This window comes from Parasteatoda tepidariorum, chromosome 2 (genome assembly GCF_982258835.1).
Source record: "Parasteatoda tepidariorum strain Cologne lab strain chromosome 2, Ptep-v5.0, whole genome shotgun sequence".
NCBI classification, from domain to species: domain Eukaryota; kingdom Metazoa; phylum Arthropoda; class Arachnida; order Araneae; family Theridiidae; genus Parasteatoda; species Parasteatoda tepidariorum.
Window position 1 is genome coordinate 101,014,110 of NC_141756.1, and position 24,976 is coordinate 101,039,085.

The 24,976-nt window shown below is 34.8% G+C and overlaps 1 protein-coding gene across 1 annotated transcript in view; it reads left to right on the forward strand.

Annotated features, from left to right (window-relative positions):
* The window catches only part of LOC107446508 (fatty acid synthase), an 87,704-nt gene that overhangs the window by 23,345 nt on the left and 39,383 nt on the right, over positions 1-24,976 (forward strand). The window contains 6 exon segments of the mRNA XM_087157887.1: positions 4,372-4,793; positions 11,884-12,102; positions 19,575-19,764; positions 20,778-21,007; positions 22,516-22,817; positions 22,899-23,263. Coding sequence (XP_087014013.1) covers positions 4,372-4,793; positions 11,884-12,102; positions 19,575-19,764; positions 20,778-21,007; positions 22,516-22,817; positions 22,899-23,263 — 1,728 coding nt within the window.

Consider the following 24,976-nt stretch of genomic DNA (forward strand, 5'->3'; position numbering starts at 1 on the left):
CCCATAACAAATTATACCTCTGGAGGTACTGAATTGGGGATTGATCGTTCTCTGGTTCAGGTCAAAATTACGATCTGTGGATGAATGATTGGGTGTATGAAAGGTGTGACAGAAATCGAATTCTTGGTCATAGATGGCGCCACTTTAAGACAAAAACAATCGCATTCCTTGCCTTAATGGCCTACAACAACAACCAAATGGCAATTGAAATGGGCTACAGGATACAGAACTCTTTACCTATGGAAACACTAGGCATGCTTTCTCCATTAACGTGTGGATAGTCATAGTAGTAGGAAGTACATTAGTTTCTGTCTTCGTCTGATTGATTCTTGTTTTCCTTTCAAAAATTTTTTAAGCTTGAAAACTATATGGATTAAACATAGTGCTTAGTGTAAGCATTGAGGTAATTTTCATTGATATTTTTGGTAATTTAATAGCGAGATATTTTTTATAATTTTAAGAGATAATTTAATATTAAAGAAGGCGGAATCATTCCAATGCATCTGGGCAGAGAAGGAGAGGGAAGATGTAAGGCATGTCTTTTCCTTAGATGGCGTATTCGAGTGCTTCAATTGCGAGTAGCCTACTATGCGGCGTAACAAAAGGTGCTACTACTAGATCTTAGTCATCTAGTTCTGAAAAATTCATATCCTTGCTAACATTGGGGCAGAATTGAGGTAAATTTTCGCAATTACAATAGCTTAATTAGGCTAATCAGAATCCCGCATTTTCGTAAATATATCACATTTTACGATATGCAAAAATACAGGCTTTTGATTGGCCAAATTTGTCCATTGCAATTGCGAAAACTTAGCTGAATTCCGCCCTAGGAAGACATGGATTTACAAAATATAGATTTTTTGTGTTCATACGATAGATTAATGAAGAAGTTAACATATAACTGACGGATTTTACACTGTACTGATATTTTGTTAAAAAAAAGTTCAATAAAGAGGGAAACGCAAAATAAACTTTCTATTTGATTTGCTGAGCCCCTCTGATGTGGGGGCCAGGGGCAACTGCCCCTTATGCTCTTGCCTTAGTCAGGCTCTGCATGCTTTCAAATTTTGGATGTGGAAAGTCATAGGAGATGCAAATACGTTAGTTTCTGTCTTAAGCAAATAGATTAAAAACTTTTACGTTGGGAAACTACATGGAAATTAAAACTACATTGAACATAGTTCTAAAAAAAAGCGTTGTAGTAATTTTGAAAAATGTTTTCGACAATTAAATGAAAAAAATATTAAGAAAGAGGAAATTATCGAAATGCATTCCTATACAACTAAGAAGAGAAGGAAGCAGGGAGGATCAAGACATGGAACCGATCTTCTCCCCCAGATGGCGTATTCGAGGGCGGAGATCACGAATACTTAAGGAAAAAATTTAAACGGTGACGTTATAGGACGTTTTTAAAGGGAAAAGATTATAATGAAAGGTTTAGTGAACACAGTTTACATTATTTGGCAGGTACAAAGATTCCAAGCAATAAAATAATCAAATTTCCAACTAAGATATGTGCAGAATTTTGTATATTTTATAACCGCCGTTGAGCAGCTAACCCAATTTTGAGTGTACGATGACCGATGTTCAAGTCCGTAGCCTTTTAATTTTGAATTCAGAAGACAAGGGAACTCCTGGATCAAGTATTGGAAGTAATTTACCTTCACTTTTCGGTGGAACTAACCCATATTTATTTTGCATGGAGAGGAAAGCCACGAGAACCTTCTATGGTTAGCCTGATGGCAAGGGGACTCTAACCCATGATCCATCTACCACTGAGGATATTTTACGTCAGCACTGTGGTCGGTGCTAGCCGGGTGTTGAATTCGTATCGATCAGCCTTTGCTTGGATTAAAACCCAGGGATATCCCATTGAATACTCTATCTCCTGAAATTCAATATGCACAGATTATGTGATTTTGTTCATTTGCGTCGCACTAGAGCTGCGCAATGGGCTATTGGCGACTGTCTGGGAAACATCCCTGAGGATGATCCGAAGACATGCCATCACAATTTTGATCCTCTGCCGAGGGGATGGCATCCCTGCTTCGGTAGCCCGACGACCTGCACGCGAAGTCGAGCACTTTACGGTAGAACAGTTTAACGATGACCAATACCGCACACCCTCGGTCCCTACGCAGGCTGATCCAAGTGGTCACCCACCCGCACACTGACCGCAGTCAGTGATGCTTGACTTCGGTGATCTGCTGGGAGCCGTGTCTTAACGATCAGTCCACTGCGGGACGCACAGATTATGAAAAAATGATAATGACGTGAATTTTAACAACTTAAAAATTCTAATTAATCCCAATTAAGCCTTGATGACTCGGGAGATGCAGCGTTTGCCTTCTAATGAGGTGAACCGGGTGTGAATCCCAACAAATGGCTGGTCGTTACGAATTGACCATGGGTGGTTTTCGTGGTTTTCCTCTTCATGTAACGCAAATGTGGGTTAGTTCCCTCAAACAGTCCTCCACGATGGCAAATTTCTCCCAAAACTTGATCCAGGAGTTCCCTTGTGTCCCAGGGGCCTACCATGAACTACCGGGAATGGAATGAAGATTCCCGGCTGTAAGGTGAAACTGGGAAAGTTTGGTTCGATGAACGCTCAATACCGCACCATGAACACTCCCTTGTAATCAGACATTCCACGATAACTCTCTCTCAGGGCGTGGCTAAAATTTAACCAATCACACAATTTACTTAAGATTTTCTTTTTAAGTTTGGCAGCATTAGCATGAGTAAAACGAAACGAGCTTCTGCTATTTAGATAATATTTTTGACGATTTATTGTTTTCTTTTAATAATGTTTTTTGTTTTCATTAGACTAAAAAAACATAAACTGCGAATACTTTGAAATATTCTTTAATTTATTATACATATAATTTATTACTAATTAAAAACTGTCATATTTAACATGTATAATTCAGAGAATAAAACCATTTTTTCATAATAAATATTTCTGATATATCCTTTAGTGCGTTTCACTATTTGTTTTAAATATTTTTTAAAAAGTACAACTCTTAAAATAATGATCATATTTTAATGAATTAAGATTCAAAATTTCGTGCCTGAGTACTGCATGAGTATGATAGATTACTGATTATACTAGTTTTGAAATAAAAACTAATTGCCGGAAGGAAATAAAATTTTATCAGACAAAAAATTAACGTTTACCAATCGGTCTCTTAGAAATTAACTTAATTTCAGAAAAGTTCATTAGTTTTCAATTAAATTTGTAACAATATGAATGACTAAAGTTACTATTTTGCTTATTACTTTGGTTTATTTGTTACATTATTAAAGTGACTGTTTTTACTGATAGTTAAATAAATATGTTCACAAGAAATTAATTTATAGATTTGTGTCAACAAAATTTTCGTGATTTGTAAAATCATTTCACGTTTGAAATACTTAAAAATTATAGTTTAAGGAACTACTTCCACAGCTTTTATAGTATATATTTTAATGGAAGAATGAGAATAAAAGATTTTAAAATGAGTAAAAGAAGAAGTAAGTACATATTTCATAAATATTTTTCGAAGCATTTTTATTCTATTTACTTTTCCCATTATTCTTTTTCGCATTTCTTATTATAAATAAATTGTTTACTTTAAAATACATCATGCCTGTAACAAATTCCTTTAAATTTGCTGCTATCTGTATACAGTATAAAAAACTATCGTTCGGAATGAAGCTAAATACTGTTGAATTATAAGTTCATCGAAAGAAAATTAAAAATAGAAATGATTGGAACTTCAAGAAAAGGAATTGGTCAAGTTATATATCCCAGGTAATATAACATAAAAATAGTAACAATTATCATATAATAAGAGCATAATCATATTTAGTTTGCTGTAATTTCTTAGTTAACTCTGAAAGTATCTTTTCGTTCACACGAAACAAAACATCTCTTAATTATCGTCTTGAAAATGGCTCTGGCACGTTTATCTTTTAGATATTTTGAAATCTTCCCTTATGAAATAGAAAATAATTAAGACATTCATCGGCGAAATATCGTATTTAGTTCTCAAAAATTCACCATTCCACCCAAGAATGAGGATTCCGGGCAGTAGACACCGGCTGGAAAGAAAACCGGTTGTTTCTTGCCAAGAAACTCTTTCCAAGGTGTTCGTGGTGGGGAAAAATAATTCCCGTTCAAACGTGACGTCATTCCCAGATGGAATTTCATTCCATGTAGCTCATGGTAGGGTCCCTGGATAGGATACAAAATTACAAGGCTGCGGAGTTGAACACTGGTTGTCGGAAACCCGAAATTGGCTCTGCTGTTCGTCGACGGTTATAAAATAAAAAAAAAATAACTGCAATTATTTTACTTTTTGTTTACTGTCGCAATGCATTTACTTTAAGGACTCTGCAGCGCTGTTAAGGTGATCATAGCAATGGAAAAAGGAATGATACCTCCGAATCTGCACTTCAAAAATCCAAATCTTAATATAAGAGCCCTCTTCGATGGTCGAGTCAAAATAGTGACGGAACCTACTCCTTGGAACGGTGCTTACGCGTCTATCAATTCCTATGGATTGGGTGGGGTGAACGTGCACGCAGTTCTCAAGTCCAACACAGATGTTTCGGTATCGAAGCAGATGATACCTCAATTGGTTCTTTACTCTGGAAGAACGGAAGAAAGCGTGCAATACATGTTCCGTCAGGTGCAGAAGGACATGCCTGGAGAGTTCTTCAAGCTGCTCCACAGCAGCTGTGCTTATACTTCATCCAAACCCTTCAGAGGTTACAAACTCATCGATCATCAAGCCCTGTCAGGTATTAAGGTACTTTTCCAATTTTCTTAATTCTCTTCTTGTTGTACTTTGTCCCGCCGTGGACTGATCGTAAAGACACGGTTCCCAGTAGAACACCGAAGTCAAGCATCACTAGCTGCGGTCAGTAAGTGGGTGGGTGACCACTTTGATCAGCCTGCGTAGGAACCGGGGGTGCGCGGTATCGGTCCTCGTTAAACTATTCTACTGTGAAGAGCTCGACTTCGTGCTCAGGTAGTCGGGCTACCAAAGCACTGGAGCCATCCCCTTTGCAGAGGATGGAAATTGCAAAGGCACTTCTTGGATCGTCCTTAGGGGTGTTTCCTAGACCGTCGCCATTAGCCCAAAGTGTAGCTCCAGTGCGACGTCAATAAAATACCTACCTCAAGTTGAATTTCTTTCAAAAGGCGTTTTAAAACCTAATTGAAGAGAGTGAATATCATTCGTGGAGGTAGTTGTGTGAAAGGGTTAACGGCTTGTTTGCGCTATGTTAATTGTTCTTGCATTCGATACATTACATCAATTAAGAATTTAATTTTTATCTATTTTTATGAAAGCAGCTGTTTTCGCAAAATAATAATTGTTCTAAATAAATCAAAATATTTCTCATAATTAAAGTTCGAATGTAAAAAACGCACATTAATAAACCTCCTCCCTAGAACTCAAATCTCAAAGCATAAAAATGTCGAATGAGTTTTCTGAAGCTGCTAGGAAATTCCAAACAAAGTTAATTTTAAACTGATCCGTATACAGAGGAACAATTTTTTTTGTAGCATTTATACAAATACTTGATCTTGTCTAAAGCAGGTGTTCATATCTGAAATTAGTTTTGCTTCTAAAGCTACAGATTTTTTTAAATTTTTATTTTCAAAAATGGCATTTTTAGTCTTTTTTTTAAAATACATAAGTTTAAAAACGTAATATATAACTGGTGGCCACATAAATGGTGCGACAAACTTCTATGGGAGTTAGGGCACATCATTAGGATTAAAATTGCGTTGAAACCCTTGCCCGGAAACGTCTATAGTACGGCGTTAGGGCAATACCTCCTAGATGGGAAGAACCCTAACCGTCCCTAACCGATTCCTCTCTAGGAGGTATTGGTTAGGGACGCTGTTCTAGTATGACCGGATCAGAAGCAAACGAAGAAACAGTTCATAGTAGCGAAGTTTCCCTACCGTCTTATGACGACATTTCCGTGCAAGAGTTCCTGAACAGTTTTAATTCGGATGATGTGCGTAACTCGCCAGGAAGTTCGTCGCAACAATTTTGAAGCCACCAGTCGTATATAAAGTTTTTAAATTTATACATTTCGGTAAAAAATAGACTTAAACTTTAATTTCTTTTTTTAAAAAAAAAACCGTAGCTTGGAGAGGAAAACGATTGCATGTTTGAAATCAGCTACGAGAAAATAGCCAAGATCCATTAAAAAAATCTCATGCAACCGCGAAAAAAATTGTTATGTCTCGCCAATTTGATACTTAGACGGAAAGTCACTCTTTTTTTTTTGGTAAGATTTAATGAGCCTAGACAACGCTCGAATAACTTTTTAAATATAAAAAATTGGAAAGATAACAAATAAAGGATTAAATTGGAAAAGAGCGTTCTATACCTCGAGCTATTCCGAAATTAAATATTATAATGGATTGTATTAAAAATATAATTAATTAATCTCATGCAACCGCGAAAAAAATTGTTATGTCTCGCCAATTCGATACTTAGACGGAAAGTCACTATTTTTTCTGTAAGTGTTATGAGTCCAGACAACGTTCGAATAACTTTTTAAATATAAAAAATTGGAAAGATAAAAAAAAATTGGATTAAATTGGAAAAGAGCGTTCTATACCTCGAGTTATTCCGAAATTAAATATTATAATGGATTGTATTAAAAATATAATTAATTAATCTCATGCAACCGCGAAAAAAATTGTTATGTCTCGCCAATTCGATACTTAGACGGAAAGTCACTATTTTTTCTGTAAGTGTTAATGAGCCCAGACAACGTTCGAATAACTTTTTAAATATAAAAAATTGGAAAGAATAAAAAAAATTGGATTAAATTGGAAAAGAGCGTTCTATACCTCGAGCTATTCCGAAATTAAATATTATAATGGATTGTATTAAAAATATAATTAATTAATCTCATGCAACCGCGAAAAAAATTGTTATGTCTCGCCAATTCGATACTTAGACGGAAAGTCACTATTTTTTCTGTAAGTGTTAATGAGCCCAGACAACGTTCGAATAACTTTTTAAATATAAAAAATTGGAAAGAATAAAAAAAATTGGATTAAATTGGAAAAGAGCGTTCTATACCTCGAGCTATTCCGAAATTAAATATTATAATGGATTGTATTAAAAATATAATTAATTAATCTCATGCAACCGCGAAAAAAATTGTTATGTCTCGCCAATTCGATACTTAGACGGAAAGTCACTATTTTTTCTGTAAGTGTTAATGAGCCCAGACAACGTTCGAATAACTTTTTAAATATAAAAAATTGGAAAGAATAAAAAAAATTGGATTAAATTGGAAAAGAGCGTTCTATACCTCGAGCTATTCCGAAATTAAATATTATAATGGATTGTATTAAAAATATAATTAATTAATCTCATGCAACCGCGAAAAAAATTGTTATGTCTCGCCAATTCGATACTTAGACGGAAAGTCACTATTTTTTCTGTAAGTGTTATGAGTCCAGACAACGTTCGAATAACTTTTTAAATATAAAAAATTGGAAAGATAAAAAAAAATTGGATTAAATTGGAAAAGAGCGTTCTATACCTCGAGTTATTCCGAAATTAAATATTATAATGGATTGTATTAAAAATATAATTAATTAATCTCATGCAACCGCGAAAAAAATTGTTATGTCTCGCCAATTCGATACTTAGACGGAAAGTCACTATTTTTTCTGTAAGTGTTAATGAGCCCAGACAACGTTCGAATAACTTTTTAAATATAAAAAATTGGAAAGAATAAAAAAAATTGGATTAAATTGGAAAAGAGCGTTCTATACCTCGAGCTATTCCGAAATTAAATATTATAATGGATTGTATTAAAAATATAATTAATTAATCTCATGCAACCGCGAAAAAAATTGTTATGTCTCGCCAATTCGATACTTAGACGGAAAGTCACTATTTTTTCTGTAAGTGTTAATGAGCCCAGACAACGTTCGAATAACTTTTTAAATATAAAAAATTGGAAAGAATAAAAAAAATTGGATTAAATTGGAAAAGAGCGTTCTATACCTCGAGCTATTCCGAAATTAAATATTATAATGGATTGTATTAAAAATATAATTAATTAATCTCATGCAACCGCGAAAAAAATTGTTATGTCTCGCCAATTCGATACTTAGACGGAAAGTCACTATTTTTTCTGTAAGTGTTAATGAGCCCAGACAACGTTCGAATAACTTTTTAAATATAAAAAATTGGAAAGAATAAAAAAAATTGGATTAAATTGGAAAAGAGCGTTCTATACCTCGAGCTATTCCGAAATTAAATATTATAATGGATTGTATTAAAAATATAATTAATTAATCTCATGCAACCGCGAAAAAAATTGTTATGTCTCGCCAATTCGATACTTAGACGGAAAGTCACTATTTTTTCTGTAAGTGTTAATGAGCCCAGACAACGTTCGAATAACTTTTTAAATATAAAAAATTGGAAAGAATAAAAAAAATTGGATTAAATTGGAAAAGAGCGTTCTATACCTCGAGCTATTCCGAAATTAAATATTATAATGGATTGTATTAAAAATATAATTAATTAATCTCATGCAACCGCGAAAAAAATTGTTATGTCTCGCCAATTCGATACTTAGACGGAAAGTCACTATTTTTTCTGTAAGTGTTATGAGTCCAGACAACGTTCGAATAACTTTTTAAATATAAAAAATTGGAAAGATAAAAAAAAATTGGATTAAATTGGAAAAGAGCGTTCTATACCTCGAGTTATTCCGAAATTAAATATTATAATGGATTGTATTAAAAATATAATTAATTAATCTCATGCAACCGCGAAAAAAATTGTTATGTCTCGCCAATTCGATACTTAGACGGAAAGTCACTATTTTTTCTGTAAGTGTTAATGAGCCCAGACAACGTTCGAATAACTTTTTAAATATAAAAAATTGGAAAGAATAAAAAAAATTGGATTAAATTGGAAAAGAGCGTTCTATACCTCGAGCTATTCCGAAATTAAATATTATAATGGATTGTATTAAAAATATAATTAATTAATCTCATGCAACCGCGAAAAAAATTGTTATGTCTCGCCAATTCGATACTTAGACGGAAAGTCACTATTTTTTCTGTAAGTGTTAATGAGCCCAGACAACGTTCGAATAACTTTTTAAATATAAAAAATTGGAAAGAATAAAAAAAATTGGATTAAATTGGAAAAGAGCGTTCTATACCTCGAGCTATTCCGAAATTAAATATTATAATGGATTGTATTAAAAATATAATTAATTAATCTCATGCAACCGCGAAAAAAATTGTTATGTCTCGCCAATTCGATACTTAGACGGAAAGTCACTATTTTTTCTGTAAGTGTTAATGAGCCCAGACAACGTTCGAATAACTTTTTAAATATAAAAAATTGGAAAGAATAAAAAAAATTGGATTAAATTGGAAAAGAGCGTTCTATACCTCGAGCTATTCCGAAATTAAATATTATAATGGATTGTATTAAAAATATAATTAATTAATCTCATGCAACCGCGAAAAAAATTGTTATGTCTCGCCAATTCGATACTTAGACGGAAAGTCACTATTTTTTCTGTAAGTGTTATGAGTCCAGACAACGTTCGAATAACTTTTTAAATATAAAAAATTGGAAAGATAAAAAAAAATTGGATTAAATTGGAAAAGAGCGTTCTATACCTCGAGTTATTCCGAAATTAAATATTATAATGGATTGTATTAAAAATATAATTAATTAATCTCATGCAACCGCGAAAAAAATTGTTATGTCTCGCCAATTCGATACTTAGACGGAAAGTCACTATTTTTTCTGTAAGTGTTAATGAGCCCAGACAACGTTCGAATAACTTTTTAAATATAAAAAATTGGAAAGAATAAAAAAAATTGGATTAAATTGGAAAAGAGCGTTCTATACCTCGAGCTATCCCGACATTAAATATTATAATGGATTATACTAAAAATCTAATAAATTAATAATTATGAAACAGCGAACGATGTATGAATATTTATCGAAATAATTAATTTTTAAATAAAGCACAGTAATTGGTTGCTATTGGCCAGATATGCTAAAACGATGCGTAATAATTAGCTGAGTATGATGTTATTTACTCAGTGGGTTTGAAGAATCAAATAGGATTGGCGAATTTGGCTCACTATGTTGGCAGTTTTCGAGTCATTTTAAGCCAGCCTCAGAAGGAAAAAAAAAGAAGAGAAATATGGACAGAAATATTTTCATATCCATTCAAATAGAACAGATTAATCCACAGCGACCGATCCTGACAAACATGTTGAGTTCAAAGTGAAAAATTCGATTATAATAACATTTCAAAAGTGAGCGGTTCAAAAGTGCGTTTGTATGTTTCTGTACGACGATTCGGTAAAAATATACTTGAGGGTGCCCATTAGCGAAATTGGCGACTTACGTTTGGCGCCATTCCTGTTTGCGCGGAACACCATGGTAACAGGAATAATGGCCAAAACATAATAATATTTCAATAAAACATTGGAAAATTTCAACAAAACATCTGCCAAAACTTTATAAAATTGCAATTAACCCAATATAAGCAAAACTAATAAACCCAATAAGATGAATTTTGAATCGAAACAAAAATTAATTGAATAAGCACAGAAAGAAAAGGAAAAAAGCAACTCACTTCTTCATTAAGCTTGAATATCCTCAGATTTAGGTCCGCAAAATTCCCTAATAGCAGTTAGATACTGTCTAAATTTATAAAGAATAGAATATGTGTTCCTCCATCGCCACATAAATTCGGCGAAATACGAATCGAAAATGGCGTTTGTGGTACCAGACAGGCAGTGAAATTTTTTTCAATAGTCCCTTTTTATGACTGCTCACATACCTTCGATCTTATTGACCAGAAGCAGAAGTAACCTAACTAGCCGGTATCCAACGTAGAATTAACGAACCTCTGAAATTACATATACCGTTGAACATTTAAAAATAACGCTAAAATCTGAACCAATCAGAATCATGATTGGGTTTCAACATCGCCCACCTTGGCGATCACAACTTGGCGAGAATCAAGAGGCACCCTCAAATATAGTCTACCCGACGATTCTTTTTTTATTATTTTTTATTATTGCACATTTGATACCACATACCTGCAAGTGATGTAGTGTGACGAGCCTGATTGGTTGTTAAAACGTGACTTTGCTTACGTTAGCAACTGTTCTTTCCATCCTGTTTCCAGTTAACTTATCCCGTCAAGTATCAGTTCTCTTAAGTGCAGGGGCCCCCATCAGGGGGGAAGGTGGGCGCACGATGCGCCCACTTAAAGCTTGGGGAGGGGGGAATTTTTGCACTAAATAAAGCGAATAGTTTAGGGGGAATTTAGAATTAGTCCAAGAATGCGCCCAAGAGCTTGGGGGGGGGAGGGGGGTCACTGCTTAAGTGATACATTCTATAATCCTTCACAAAGATTCTTTCACAATGATTATCAATTCTTTCACCATGTATTTCTTATTTATCTCAAAAACAGGCATGAAGCCATGTAGAACATAAACAAACTAATTATGCATCGAAGTTGCCAGGTACACAAAGCAAAAATATATCACTTGTTACAATAAAATACAAAAGCAAATAATAAATCTAAGAAAGAATTGTATTTCAACAAATTCCATGTGCGATACGATGCTGTATTTAATTAACTTCACGTTAACTAACTTTCAACTTATGCGGAAAACTTTGACACGCCATTTTGTTTAATTAAGATCAGCCGGCTCTGATGTCATAAGACACATGTGTGGGTATGCTTGATCTAGATTTTCTCGAAGTGCAAGTACCCAATTGTTCTTGTGCGATTTTTATGTCTGCAGATAGTATTTATTTTGGTGATTGTAGTGTGTAATATTATATTTTACAGAAAGTTCCTCACGAGAAAAGACCCGTTTGGTATATATTCTCTGGGATGGGTACTCATTGGTCTGGTATGGCGAAGAGTCTCTTGAATTTGAACCCCTTTGCTGAATCCATCAAGAAATGCGCTGAGATATTAAAACCTTATGGGGTAGATCTTATGGACTGGGTCACCAAAGAATTCAGAACCATCACTTCAGATTTTGTCTCCATAGCAACAGTTCAAGTAATTCCTTTTTATTCTTATGGTACTTTTCCGCTTGCCGGGCTCAAATGTTGCCAATTGTGAACGTGAGCCAAGTCGCCGAGCGAATTACAAAACAGCCAACGGAATAAAAGTCAAAAACGTTCTACTATAAACAAATATTAATGCATTGTAAACAAAACAGTTTTACCCAAAAAGAATGCTTATAATATCATTTTTTAAAACAAAAATTAAGATGAAAAAAAGAAAGGAAAACGTTCTTTGTTTTGAATGAATTCAGAAAATAGATCACGTGGCCCCAAACTAACATTCCCCTTATGGCTGTTATAAATTTGGCAGAATTCTACATTATTTGGCGTTTTTTCGCTTGCGCCCGGTTAACGGAGAAGTACCATTCTTGTTATATACTAATTATCATATGCAACATAATGGTAAAAAAAATTGTTATGTGATTTTATGCTTTGTTGCAAGTTAAGAAAAAACCCTTATCCCTATATGGAGAAAGCCTGTTTGCATTTAAGTACACGCCAAATGGATGCCAAGCTTCCAGCGCGAACATATATCAACAACGCCAACTTTTCCAAAAAAGTTGCAGAACCTCTATTTTGCTTGATTTCTTATTAATAATAATAACAGTTATTAGTTATTAGCAACAATAATCAATTAACTAGTAATAAGAATCTATAAAAATGATGTCTGAAAACTGATGAAAGAATAATAAATATTGTTTATTGCTGACGATTTTCTTCTACAGTGAAACGAAAGTAAAAATTCTTTATCTCGTATTTGATTTGTTAAGGGCATGTCAGTATAAGACACGCCATTTTTAGTGGTCCAATCAAATCCACATGCTCTTTCAACGCCATATATTTTTTTCTTTATAAAGAAAGAATGTTCTTATTTATTGAAATATGTTGCCAAGTCTCGCATTCCAGTAAGACTACGAAACTATAACCTTTTCTATTTAATAATTCCATGTTATATATCATAAAGGATGGCACGAATTAATTTCTGCCAGACGTATTAAACTCTTAAAAGCTTTTATATTGTTTCAAAAACGTATTTGTATAGTTTGATAACGAAATAAAATGGAACTATATGCAGTAGCGGAGGATTACTTAAATGCTATACCGCAATGGTATTTTTCGAAGTAAAAAAATTATTTTTTCCTCCCTGAATTAGAGTATGAACTTATGATGACTTATGCAATGAATGGGCCATTATTGTTTCGACAAAGCCTTGCTAATTGCATAATGATTTTTTAAAAAAATAATGATAATAATAAGTGTTGTTAATATGCAAATAAAATCTCATTTTTCCTCTCCTTCTCAAATAAGTTGCGCGAGTTGCGTGATGTAATACAACGACTTCCCGATAGGGGAAATAGATATATATTTGTTGAAGAAGCTGGCTAGTTGTTGGTTGATTCAGATGTGTAGCACTGTGTGTGCGAACTATTGTTTCCTCATATTATGTTTCAATAAATACTTTATTTGCCGGCATTAGCCTCTGTGTTATTCAACCAAACAACAGTGGTAGCAGAGCGTGGTTTACGATCATCATGGAAAAGGACTTAGTTTTTGGAATTCCGAAGTTGACTGGAACTAATTATCATCTTTGGGCCATGAAAATGGAAGCGGTTTTGAATCTCAAAAAACTAATGTCGGCAGTGACAGAGGAAGCTCCAACTGACCCTGGTAAATTGCAAGTATGGGAAGCTACAAACCAAGATGCCGTATCATACTTGAAATTGTCTCTATCAGACGAACAGGCTTTGCAATATGCAGAAGAAAAGAATGCAAAAGCTTTGTGGACAAGAATTAAAACTACCTACACTGGGCTTGAGGAAGATAGAAAGATTGATGCGGGTGCCGAACTTAAGAGCTTAGAAATGCTGGTTTCAGAAGCCGTAAACGATTAAATAGCTCGAGCTAAAGGATTATCGACTAAGTGTGCTTCCTTGGGACTGAAAATATCTGACAGAGAATTAGTGTTCTACACGGTCAGAGGTCTAGCTGGAAAATATGAGCGCATAAAACAAGTTTTTAAAACGCAACGAGAAAAGTCGATAGAAGAAATACTTGAAGTCTTAAGGGAAGAAGAAAAAGATTTACTACAGAAATCCCGTGGACATAGAAATTTGGAATCCGCATATGCTACTCAGAAGAAGAGTTTACCTAGAAAAATTTGCTACTCCTGTAGACGACCGGGATATATAGCAAAGGATTGTTATTCGAAACATCAAGAAGTGGGAACAGATAGGGGCTACAAAATATCGACCAGCAGAGCAAAAGGTCGCCGAAAACCAAATTTTCAAGAGACATTGGTATCCGAAAGTGCTACTCCAGATGATTACGCCTTAGTTTCAGCTGAACAGAAAGGACAAGTGAACGAATGTTGGATCCTGGATAGCGGAGCCACGTCTCATATGTGCAAGGATGAAAGCTGGTTCGAATCTAAAGATGCTTGCGACAGTAAAATATACCAGGCAGGTAAGACTTTTACATTAGATACTAAAGGAACCGGAACTGTTAAAGCTATTTCACTAAGTAATAATGCAAAAATTATAATTAGTAATGTATTGTATGTACCAGAATTACGTCATAATTTACTGTCAGTTACATGTTTAATGGATTTGGGGTTTAATATAAAATCACATTCAAACTCAGTATTAATTATTGCTCCTAATGGACGCGTAGTTTTGAAAGCTTTAAATGTGAATAAAAAATTAGAAGTTAAGCTAAAACCTAATGTTAATAACGAGGTATGTCTTTCTGAGTGTAACAAAGTTAAAAATAACGCTGAAATGAATGTAATTTGGCATAAAAGATTGTGTCATTTAAATGCTGATTACATGCGTAAAATGTGTAAAGTGTTAAATTTAAAAATTGATAATGAATTGTCTTGTGAATCATGTGATATTTCTAAGATTACCAGAAAACCTCATTTTAGTATTTTAACTCCTCAAAGTTCAACAACTTTAGAATTAATACATGGTGATTTGTGTGGACCATTCCCAGTTAAGTCCTTAGGGAATTCAAGATATTTTTTAATATTAGTAGATGATTTTTCTGGCATGTATTTTACTTATTTTCTTAAGAACAAAACCGAAGTATTTGATAAAATTGTAAGTTTTAAATTGAAATTTGAAAACTTAATAAATAAGAAAATTAAGAAATTCCGTAGTGATAATGGTCTTGAGTTTGTAAACAAAGATCTTGAGTTTTATTTCAGTGAATGCGGAATTACTCATGAAAAATCTGTGCCGTACAACCCAGAAAGTTTGGGTAAAGCTGAACGAGCTAATAGAGTTTTGTTAGATAGAGCTAGAACATTAATCTATGATAGTAAACTTCCTTTAAATTTTTGGGCTGAAGCAATAGCCTATGCAACGCATGTTACTAACCTAACTCCTCGAAAAGGTAAAACTGAAGTTCCAAAAGAATTATTCTTTAATAAAAAGCAGAACTATAAATATCTACGTGTTTTTGGATCTACAGTATACTATCATGTTCCTAAAGCTTTAAGACACAAACTTTCTATTCCAGGTAAAAAGGGTATTATGTTGGGATATTCGAATGAAAGACGAGCTTATCGTATTTACGACCCTGAAAGAAATAAAGTAATCGAAGAGCGTTCAGTAAAATTTAATGAGAAATTATTAGGTAGTAGTAATTTGTTTAGTGAGGATAAATCTGATGACATCAATGAATTTTTTAATATTCAAACTAATGTAGAAGACCAAAATACAGGTTTTGAATTTCCATTGGATTTGAAAGATACTCGAGATCTAAGTGAAACTAAAACTCGCGGTCGTCCAGTAGGTTCAACTAAAGAAAAGATTAGGGAATTAAATGAACAACGAATAATTGAAAACGAGAACAGGTTACTAGACCTAGGTGTACGTCGATCAGATAGAATAAAGGAAAAAGCAAGTTCAAGCTTAGTAACTAATATTCCGGGTAACTTTGATGAAGCTAAACGTGATAAAAATTGGTTAAAATGGGAAGAAGCCATGAATGAAGAATTAAATTCTATTCACGAACACGATGTTTGGGATCTAGTTGATAAACCTGAAAATGTAAAAATAGTGAAGAGTAAATGGGTTTTTACTATGAAAGAAAATAAATACAAAGCTAGGTTAGTAGCAGCAGGTTTTAATCAAGTAAAAAATCGTGATTATTTAGAGTCTTATTCACCCGTGTTAAGTACCGAATCTTTGCGTTTGTTGTTAGCATTATCTGCCAAATTAAATTTAGAAGTAAAATTTTTAGATATTAAAACTGCATATCTTTATAGTAATTTAGAAGAAACTGTATATATGACTATTCCCCCAGGTTTTAAACATTTGTATGGTGAAAATAAAGTATGCAAGTTAAAACGTAGTCTTTACGGATTACCCCAATCAGGTCGAAATTGGCATTTACATCTTAAACGGGAATTAGAAAAGCTTGGTTTAAAACAGCTAGCTTCGGATAATTGTATTTTCACTAGAATAGAGAATTCTAAGTATTTTTATATTGGAATATATGTTGATGACTTAATAGTTATTTATTCAGATTTACAAATGTATAATGATATAGTGGGAAAATTATCTCGGATATTTGAAGTGAAGGAAAGTAAAGAGAATAAATTTCTAGGTATAGAAATAAATAAAAGTGAGAAGGGCGTAACTTTATCTCAAACTGAATATATAAACTATTTACTGCAGAAACATGGTATGTTTGATTCTAAATGTGTAAAAACACCAATCGTAAGAGGTGAGGATAGGAGTTTTAATTGCTCAAACGAAATGGTTAACCAAACACAATATCAAGAATTAATAGGGGAACTTTTATATCTCTCGAACAGAACACGACCAGACTTAGCATTTGTCATGAGCTACTTATCTCAATTTAATCATAAACCTGAGAAACGACATTTTAATTCAATCAGGACTTTTGAATGCTCATGCCGATGCAAGCTGGGGAAATGCTGAAAATGGGAAATCATTTTCAGGAGAAATTGTAATGTTAGGTGATTCTTTAATTTTATGGAAGAGCAATAAACAAAAAACAGTTGCTCTATCTACTTGTGAAACGGAACTTGTTTCTTTAGGTGGTGTCTGTAGAGAACTAATGTGGATATTAAATTTATTGGAAGAATTGCATTGTTCTATATTTGTAAAGAAACCTGTGACCATTTCGTCCGACAATCAATCTGCAATTGATTGGTTGAATAGTGCAAAATCATCTTCTAGAACGAGACATATCAATTTGAAACTTCATTACGTAAAGGATATAATTGGCAAAATTATTAAAGTAGAGTATGTGCAAACGAACGAAATGATCGCAGATTTCCTAACTAAAGCTGTAACTTTTGACAAGCTCACTTGGACTGTGTCACAAATAAATTTAATTGATTAATTATTAATAAGTTTAAGTTGTATGAAAAATTAGTTTATTTATGTTTTATATTTTGTGGAAAAATGTGTATTTATTCGCAGGGGGAGTGTTGTTAATATGCAAATAAAATCTCATTTTTCCTCTCCTTCTCAAATAAGTTGCGCGAGTTGCGTGATGTAATACAACGACTTCCCGATAGGGGAAATAGATATATATATTTGTTGAAGAAGCTGGCTAGTTGTTGGTTGATTCAGATGTGTAGCACTGTGTGTGCGAACTATTGTTTCCTCATATTATGTTTTAATAAATACTTTATTTGACGGCATTAGCCTCTGTGTTATTCAACCAAACAACAATAAGTAATGATTTTTTTAAATAACATGATTTTTTTTGTAAACGTAAGAGAAATTCTGTCAATTTAGACGACAATAGTATATGTCTTGTAAAATACATTAACTAAAATTTTTTTTTCGTAATTATATTTTCGTATTTATATTTCGTATTTAAAATTTCTTTTATTTTCAACCCGATTCATGCAAAAATTTGACTGCAATCTAGACATATTCCCTTTACTTTGGATAAAATAAGTCTTAAAAAGTTTGAAAGCAAAAAATATTTCAAACGATAATATTTACTATTCACCTCATTAAACACTGTATTATAATAAAAATTCGATTTCTGTAAAGATAGGTTAAACAACTTCGTTTCATGAGTGCTGGAATAGGTTTGCCTCTTAATTTCATTCTCTATTCTAATACTAAATAATTTTGTTACCATTTGAAAATTTTTATTAATCCATACCTGTATTTGTTCTTCATTTTTTAAGAAAATTAGATAAAAGTAGCCAAGACTATGCAACTTGAAGTGACACATTTTCTAGATGGAATTCCTAATTCCTTTGAGAAAATGTGACTTTAAGTTGGAGACTGTATTTGAACTACCTGCGTATTATTGAAAGATGCAGGGCGAAATTCGAAGATTTTGCTACCGGCCACATAGCCAATTTTAACATTTTTAACTCTGACTACATTTCAAAATAAGTGGCCATTTTTTTCGAAAATTGAAAATTTTAAACGATTAAAAAAACTTAATTAAGATATTTCTTTTAAAACTTATCTCAAAACATTTTAAGCACTACTAAGGATCGTTTCTAAAAACGAAGAAAATTTTTAAGAAATAAGTGTAATTTTTTTTTTTTTTACAGGATTCGTGATCGCAACACTCGAAATCGCCATCTGGGGAAAAGACTGGTTTCATATCTTGGCCCTCCTCCCTTCCCTCTCCTCCTCTTCACAGTTGTATCGGAATGCACTACTATACCTTTCTTAATATCTTTTTTTCCTTCTTTTTTTTAAAACCGTTGTTGAACAGCCGACCCAATTTTGGGTTTACGACTACCAATGTTCAACTCCGTAGCCTTGTAATTTTGAACCAATCCAGACGACAGGGAAACTCCTGGATCAGTACTCCCAGAGGTATGATTTGTTCTGGGAACATGGAGGACTTTGTTACCTGACAGATTTACAGTGCACCAGTCACCATTTACTACATGGGGAGTCCTCGGTCGGCGTGGAGCGAACCCACGACCTCTTGGACATGGGCCCAGTGCCCTACCAGCCAATATTTGGCTGTCCCGGTCATATATTCTAATATCGTATAATCGGTCATATAATCCCGGCCTTAATATCTTTGGTATTTAACAGTTTTGTATTAACAGACCTTTCTTGTATTTAATCGTGAAAAAATATTTTTTTAAAATTTCCGCGACGCTTTCTTTTAGAACTATGTTCAACGTAGTTTTCGGTTCCATACAGTTTCCAGACTTGACATTTTTAAATCTATTTAAAACTCAAGGGAGAAACTAACGTACTTCCTTCTCCTATGACTCTCCACACGCTAATGGTGAAAGCACGCGAAGTGTTGCCACAGCTAAAGAGTTCTTCTCTACTCCACCTGTTGCCCATTTCGATCGCCAATATTGAAAAATATTCTTATTAATTCCTTGAAATAATAAAATGAAGTGACGAAAAAAGTGAGGCCTTATCGCCACTTGTTATATTGTTAGATGCACGAATGTGTCTTTAAAGTAAAACAGGCTTTTGTGTCTAGATTGCTTTGGTCGATCTGCTGGCGAGTCTTGGCATAAAACCAGATGGCATCACTGGACACAGTGCAGGGGAACTGATCTGTGCTTATGCTGACGGATGCCTTTCTATGCAAGAGGCGATCACAGCAGCATTCATGAGAGGCCGGACATTAGATGACACTCCAATGGAAGAAGGAGCAATGGCCGCTTTAGGTACGTTTACCCATAGCAGTCAGTAAACATGGCATTTTCAATTGAAAATTTCCCCCTTAAAAAACATGATCACACATTTTATGGCTTACAGAATTGAACAAATAACGAAATAGTAAAATAATATAATAGAAATATAATAAGAAATAAAAAAAAGAATTTCTTAATTCTTTAAACATGTTATTTCTCTGTTATATGACCATTGTAGTATGGATTGTAGTATAGTGCGGCTTTGAGGAGAACTCCTCCAGACTGAAAGTCTGAGGCTGTCTGTTGCTATGGTAACAATCGAGAGCACATTTATAATGGGGGTGAAATGGAGGAAAGAAGGTGTCGATTGGTTTATTTACGACGACCAACGCTAAGTTTAAGACAAAACTATTCACCCCACACCCCTATTCGAAGTGACCTTTCCTCGTAACCAAACCATAGTACCCGCCAACGACGCGAGACGGGTGTCTGGAGGAGTTCTCCTGAAAGCCGTACTATATGTGACTGAGTGTAAACAATAGCAAGTTTCTTAAAACCGGAAGAAAGTTAGAAAACCTCCGGTGTATCTCTCCGCTTATGTTATGCTTACGAGGCGATGTGTGAACAGGCTTAATATTCTAGAAAGTTTTATTATTGTGATTTGTGTTTAAATTTGCTTGTAATTTTACCATCCATAAATGTTTTTTTGTAATTTATAAATTCTAACAAGTCGGGAGCTTTAATTAAATTTGATAAATTTAACATCACAATATAAATAAAAGGCTTGATATGTTTTGAGTGTTATCCCTTGTTTAACTATATTAGTGCAAGGAAATGAAAAGGAAACGAAAAGGATATGTAAAGGATATGCAAGGGAATGAAAATAATTCTCGAAATCACTAACATTTTCGTTGTTAATTGTGTACTTCCCTTGATTAGAAAAATTCTTCTTTGAATAAAATGTCCCGTTAATCGGAATAAATATGCATCAAGAGAAGTCTTAATTAATCTTCTCTAATTTTGAAAATGATTTTCCTCCTTTTCAGGTGTTAGTTGGTCCGAAGCTGAAAAACTTTGCCCAGAAGGTGTTTTTCCCTCCTGCAATAATGCCCAAGATTCAGTAACTGTATCTGGTACTAAAATTGCAGTCCAACAATTTGTAAAGAATCTTCAAGCTAAAAACATTTTTGCTAAAGACGTCGACAGCAGTGGTTGTGCTTTTCATAGTAAATATGTATACCCTGCTGCTGCGAAAATTCAACAAGAATTCCAAAAGGTTATTTCTTTACCCTAATGATAATGCTTTAAATGCACCACTTACTTTGTTGTTGTTTCTAATGCCACTTGCCAACCAGTAAGTCTCTATGGGGAGACCAAGCAAAATTAAGGCAAAGGGTGCGTTTCCTGTTTTCCAGTGGTCCCATCTATGACCAAGAATACGACTTAAGCTACGCACATAACACAGCTCGTTTATAGGGCGTAACCATTCTTACATCCATTTATTAATCCACAGATCGCAATTTTGATAGTACCTCCATAGGTATTGATTTGCTGTGGCAGCATAAGCGACTTTGTAACTATGCTCCCATAACTTTAAGTCTGGGAGCTTTGTAATCATGCTCCCAGACTTAACGTGCACCAGTCACCTTTTACTACACGGAGAGTTTTATGTTTCGTTTCTCCAGTTATAATACATAATTTAGCATAATTTTTTTTTATTTAAAAGTTTTCAATCGTCTATTTTTAGTTTTTTTTAAAATCAATTGTCTGGCAAAGAAACAAGAATCTCAGAGTAAAAATTCTAAAATTTCGAATTACAGAAAAGTGACTTGCTGAAGTAGAGAATTCAAGCAAACAAAATGGTTGGATCAATAATCAAGATTTTGTCGCATTATCGACAAACTCAAATTTTTATTGAGCAAATTTTAAATATCTTCTGACTGATTTAAGAGAAATTTTGTATTATTTCATAGCCGAATCGAACTTATCATGAAAATTTAAGATTAGCTGGAACACTAAAAATCAGCCTTTTATCCCTTTAGTGGGTCAAAAAATGAGTACCGAGCATGGTTGAGAACTAAACACTGGGGGTTTCGCTTTCGGATGACCACCTGACCGGAACATCTGCTCCTGCACCCCAGAGCCCAAGGTCAAGAAAACTGAGATGGGCACAGTAGGCCGTGGCCCTCTAAGGGCTGTCGCGCCACTGAGTTTAGTTTAGTTTAGGAACACTAAAAATTGTGTGTTGGATGACGTTTTGATCGTTAATAGCAGAACTTATTCTCCTCATCCTATCATCACTAAGTAAAGTCTATCAATCTGCCTACTACTTTCTGACTAAAAAAAGGGTAATTGTCCCCTGGATTTGAAAACAGAGTAAATTTGAATATTTTTTGACAGATGCACGCAAAATTTATGGATAGTGTTTTTTACACATGGGCGCACTTCAAGCTCTTGGCTGCCGATACTTCCGGGTTACTGTTTATGATCTATTTTGCAGTCCTTTTGGCTCACAACGTGATCATTGTGTTTTGAGAATCTTGCGGCTGTGCCCTGCTCCTATAATTTCACCCATACTTTGTGATACACAAGCACTTGCACTCCAACTTGCAGTGACTCATATTGTATAAGAAGTCCCTACCAGCACCCGATGCTACAGATAAAAATTTTTGTGTGACTTGGTGGGCAATGCAATTTTCGAGCCCTGAATGATAAGTGCACATAATAATTTACTGTACTGTATTTCTTAGATGAGATAATTAATTATGTTTACGTTTTGAGTAGCTCATACCCAATCCTAAACCAAGGTCCAGTCGATGGATTAGTTCTACCTACCCAGAAAGTAAATGGTCAGATCCCGAAGCCAAGGTTGCTGGTGCTACTTACTTTCTACAGAACTTAGTTTCTCCTGTTCTGTTCTACGAAGCGTTGCAAAAGGTTCCGAAGAACGCCATCGTCATTGAAATAGGGCCGCACCATCTTCTTCAGGCCATTCTGAAAAGAGTCATCGGACCCGATGCAGAGTACATTGGCCTGATGAAGCGAAACGTGGACAACATTCCGCATGTTTTGATGAACATTGGAAGGTACAATTCAAAATTCCGAAACTTGCACTATACATTTCAAAATGCCCCTCTCAAAAAACTAGTATTTGTTTTATTTTACAGATTGTACAACGCTGGCCTGAATCCTCAAATCGACCACCTCTATCCTGAAGTTAGGTTACCAGCTCCAAGGGGTACTCCAATGATATCTCCTCTCATCCAATGGGACCATTCCGAGAGTTGGCCAGTGCCTCGATTCGACGAACCTACCCACAGTCAGCGGGTGATAGTTGATATCGGACCAAAGGACTCACCTGATCATTTTTTATCAGGTCATTACATTGATGGAAGGTATCTGTATCCCGGAACCGGTTATCTGGTGTTAGCTTGGAAGGCCTTAGCTCAACTGAAGAACAGAGAAATGACGTCTTTGCCTGTGCATTTCGAGGGAGTAAAGATTCACAAAGCTACTGTCTTATCAAAAACTGGTATGATATACTTGTTGTAGTTGCAATTTATTTACATCGCACTAGTGCTGCACAATGGGTTATTTTGTATTTTATAACCATCGTTGAGCCGACCCAATTTTTGGGTTTACGACTATGAATAACTAGCTTAACCCCGCATCGCCCCCGTAAAGGGGCATCCGGGGACAGTCCGAAAGTTCGAAGTGCGCGCTACAGTTCAATCACATAAGCAAACATATTCAAAATTTTCAAATTAGAGTCTTAACAAATATGTAGAATATTACATATGAAATCCAGAAAACAGCGTTACTTAGAAATGAACTAAATACAAACAAGCATTACAAAGAAAATAAACAGTATCAATCAGAAGAGATGTCGCATCTTCAGTAGGGGTGCATAGTTAAGAAAAGGAAACAATTTCACATGGTTAAATATAAGATGTTTGTAGCTCAGAATATAATTACAACTGGCACAACAGTACTTAAGGTATCAAATTCCATGAATTTTTTTCAAACAAAAAAGGCATATATATATATATACTCTAGGAACACAAGTGATTATAAATTCAAGAAGAGGAATCACATAGGGGCAGAGATTGACGCGAAAAACAGTTTAGGAGAAAATTCAAGTAAAAATCAACCATAACATAAATGCTTACAATTTGTACAGTGGATTAATATATGTTCCTAATCCTCAACAAACTGACACATACGGCACAGCTGAGCTCCCCCGTAAAACCTGACCTGATGTTGTCCATGACAGCCATGATTAGTTAGGACTATGAATGTTCAACTACGTAGCCTCGTAATTTTGAACTCAATCCAAAGGACAAAGGAACTCCTGGATCAAGTATTGGTAGAAATTTGCCTTCGTGGACGACTTTTTGATGGAAGTGACCAGCATTAGTGTTGCATGGAGAGGAAGACCACTAGAACCTCCCACGGTTAGCCTGACAGCAAGGGACTCTAACTCATGATCCGTCTACCACTGAGGATATATCACATCAGCACTGTGATCGGTGCGAGCCGGGTATGGAATTCGAATCAACCAGTTTTCTCTGAGATCGAACCCAGGTCACCTCATTGGATGGAGAGAGCTCTATCCCCTGAGCCACCATGGCTCACAATGGGCTATTGACGACTGTCTGGAAAAATACCCCTGAGGATGATAAGAAGACATACCATCACAATTTTGATCCTCGCCAGAGGGGATAGCACTCCCTCTTCGGTAGCCCGACGACCTGAGCGCGAAGTTGAACACTTTACGGTAGAACAGTTTAACGAGAACCGTTACCGCACACCTTCGGTCCCTTCGTAGGCTGATCCAAGTGGTCACCCACCCGCTCACTGAGAGCAGCCAGTGACGCTTATTCTTCTGGGAACCGTGTCTTAACGATCAGTCCACTGCGGGACTGATATACTTGCATATCTATATGCATAAAATCATATAAAAAAATAGTGCGTGAAGTCCCTCCGCGCGAAAAAGTTAAACTTCGCAACCTGCGACTTTAATTGTAGAAGAATCAGCAGTCGTAGAAGAATCACTATTCAACGACTCTTTTTCCTGCTCCGCTCGCTGCCGTGCTCTGTAATCACGGTAATATTGTGCATTTTTCCCTCATGGACCTCTTGAACCAGTGGAAGTGCTTGTGGTTGCCTCATCGTCTCGCCCGGGAAAATGTATTTGTATTAATAATGTATGTGAATGCGTCATAATGTAATTTCAGAGGAGAAA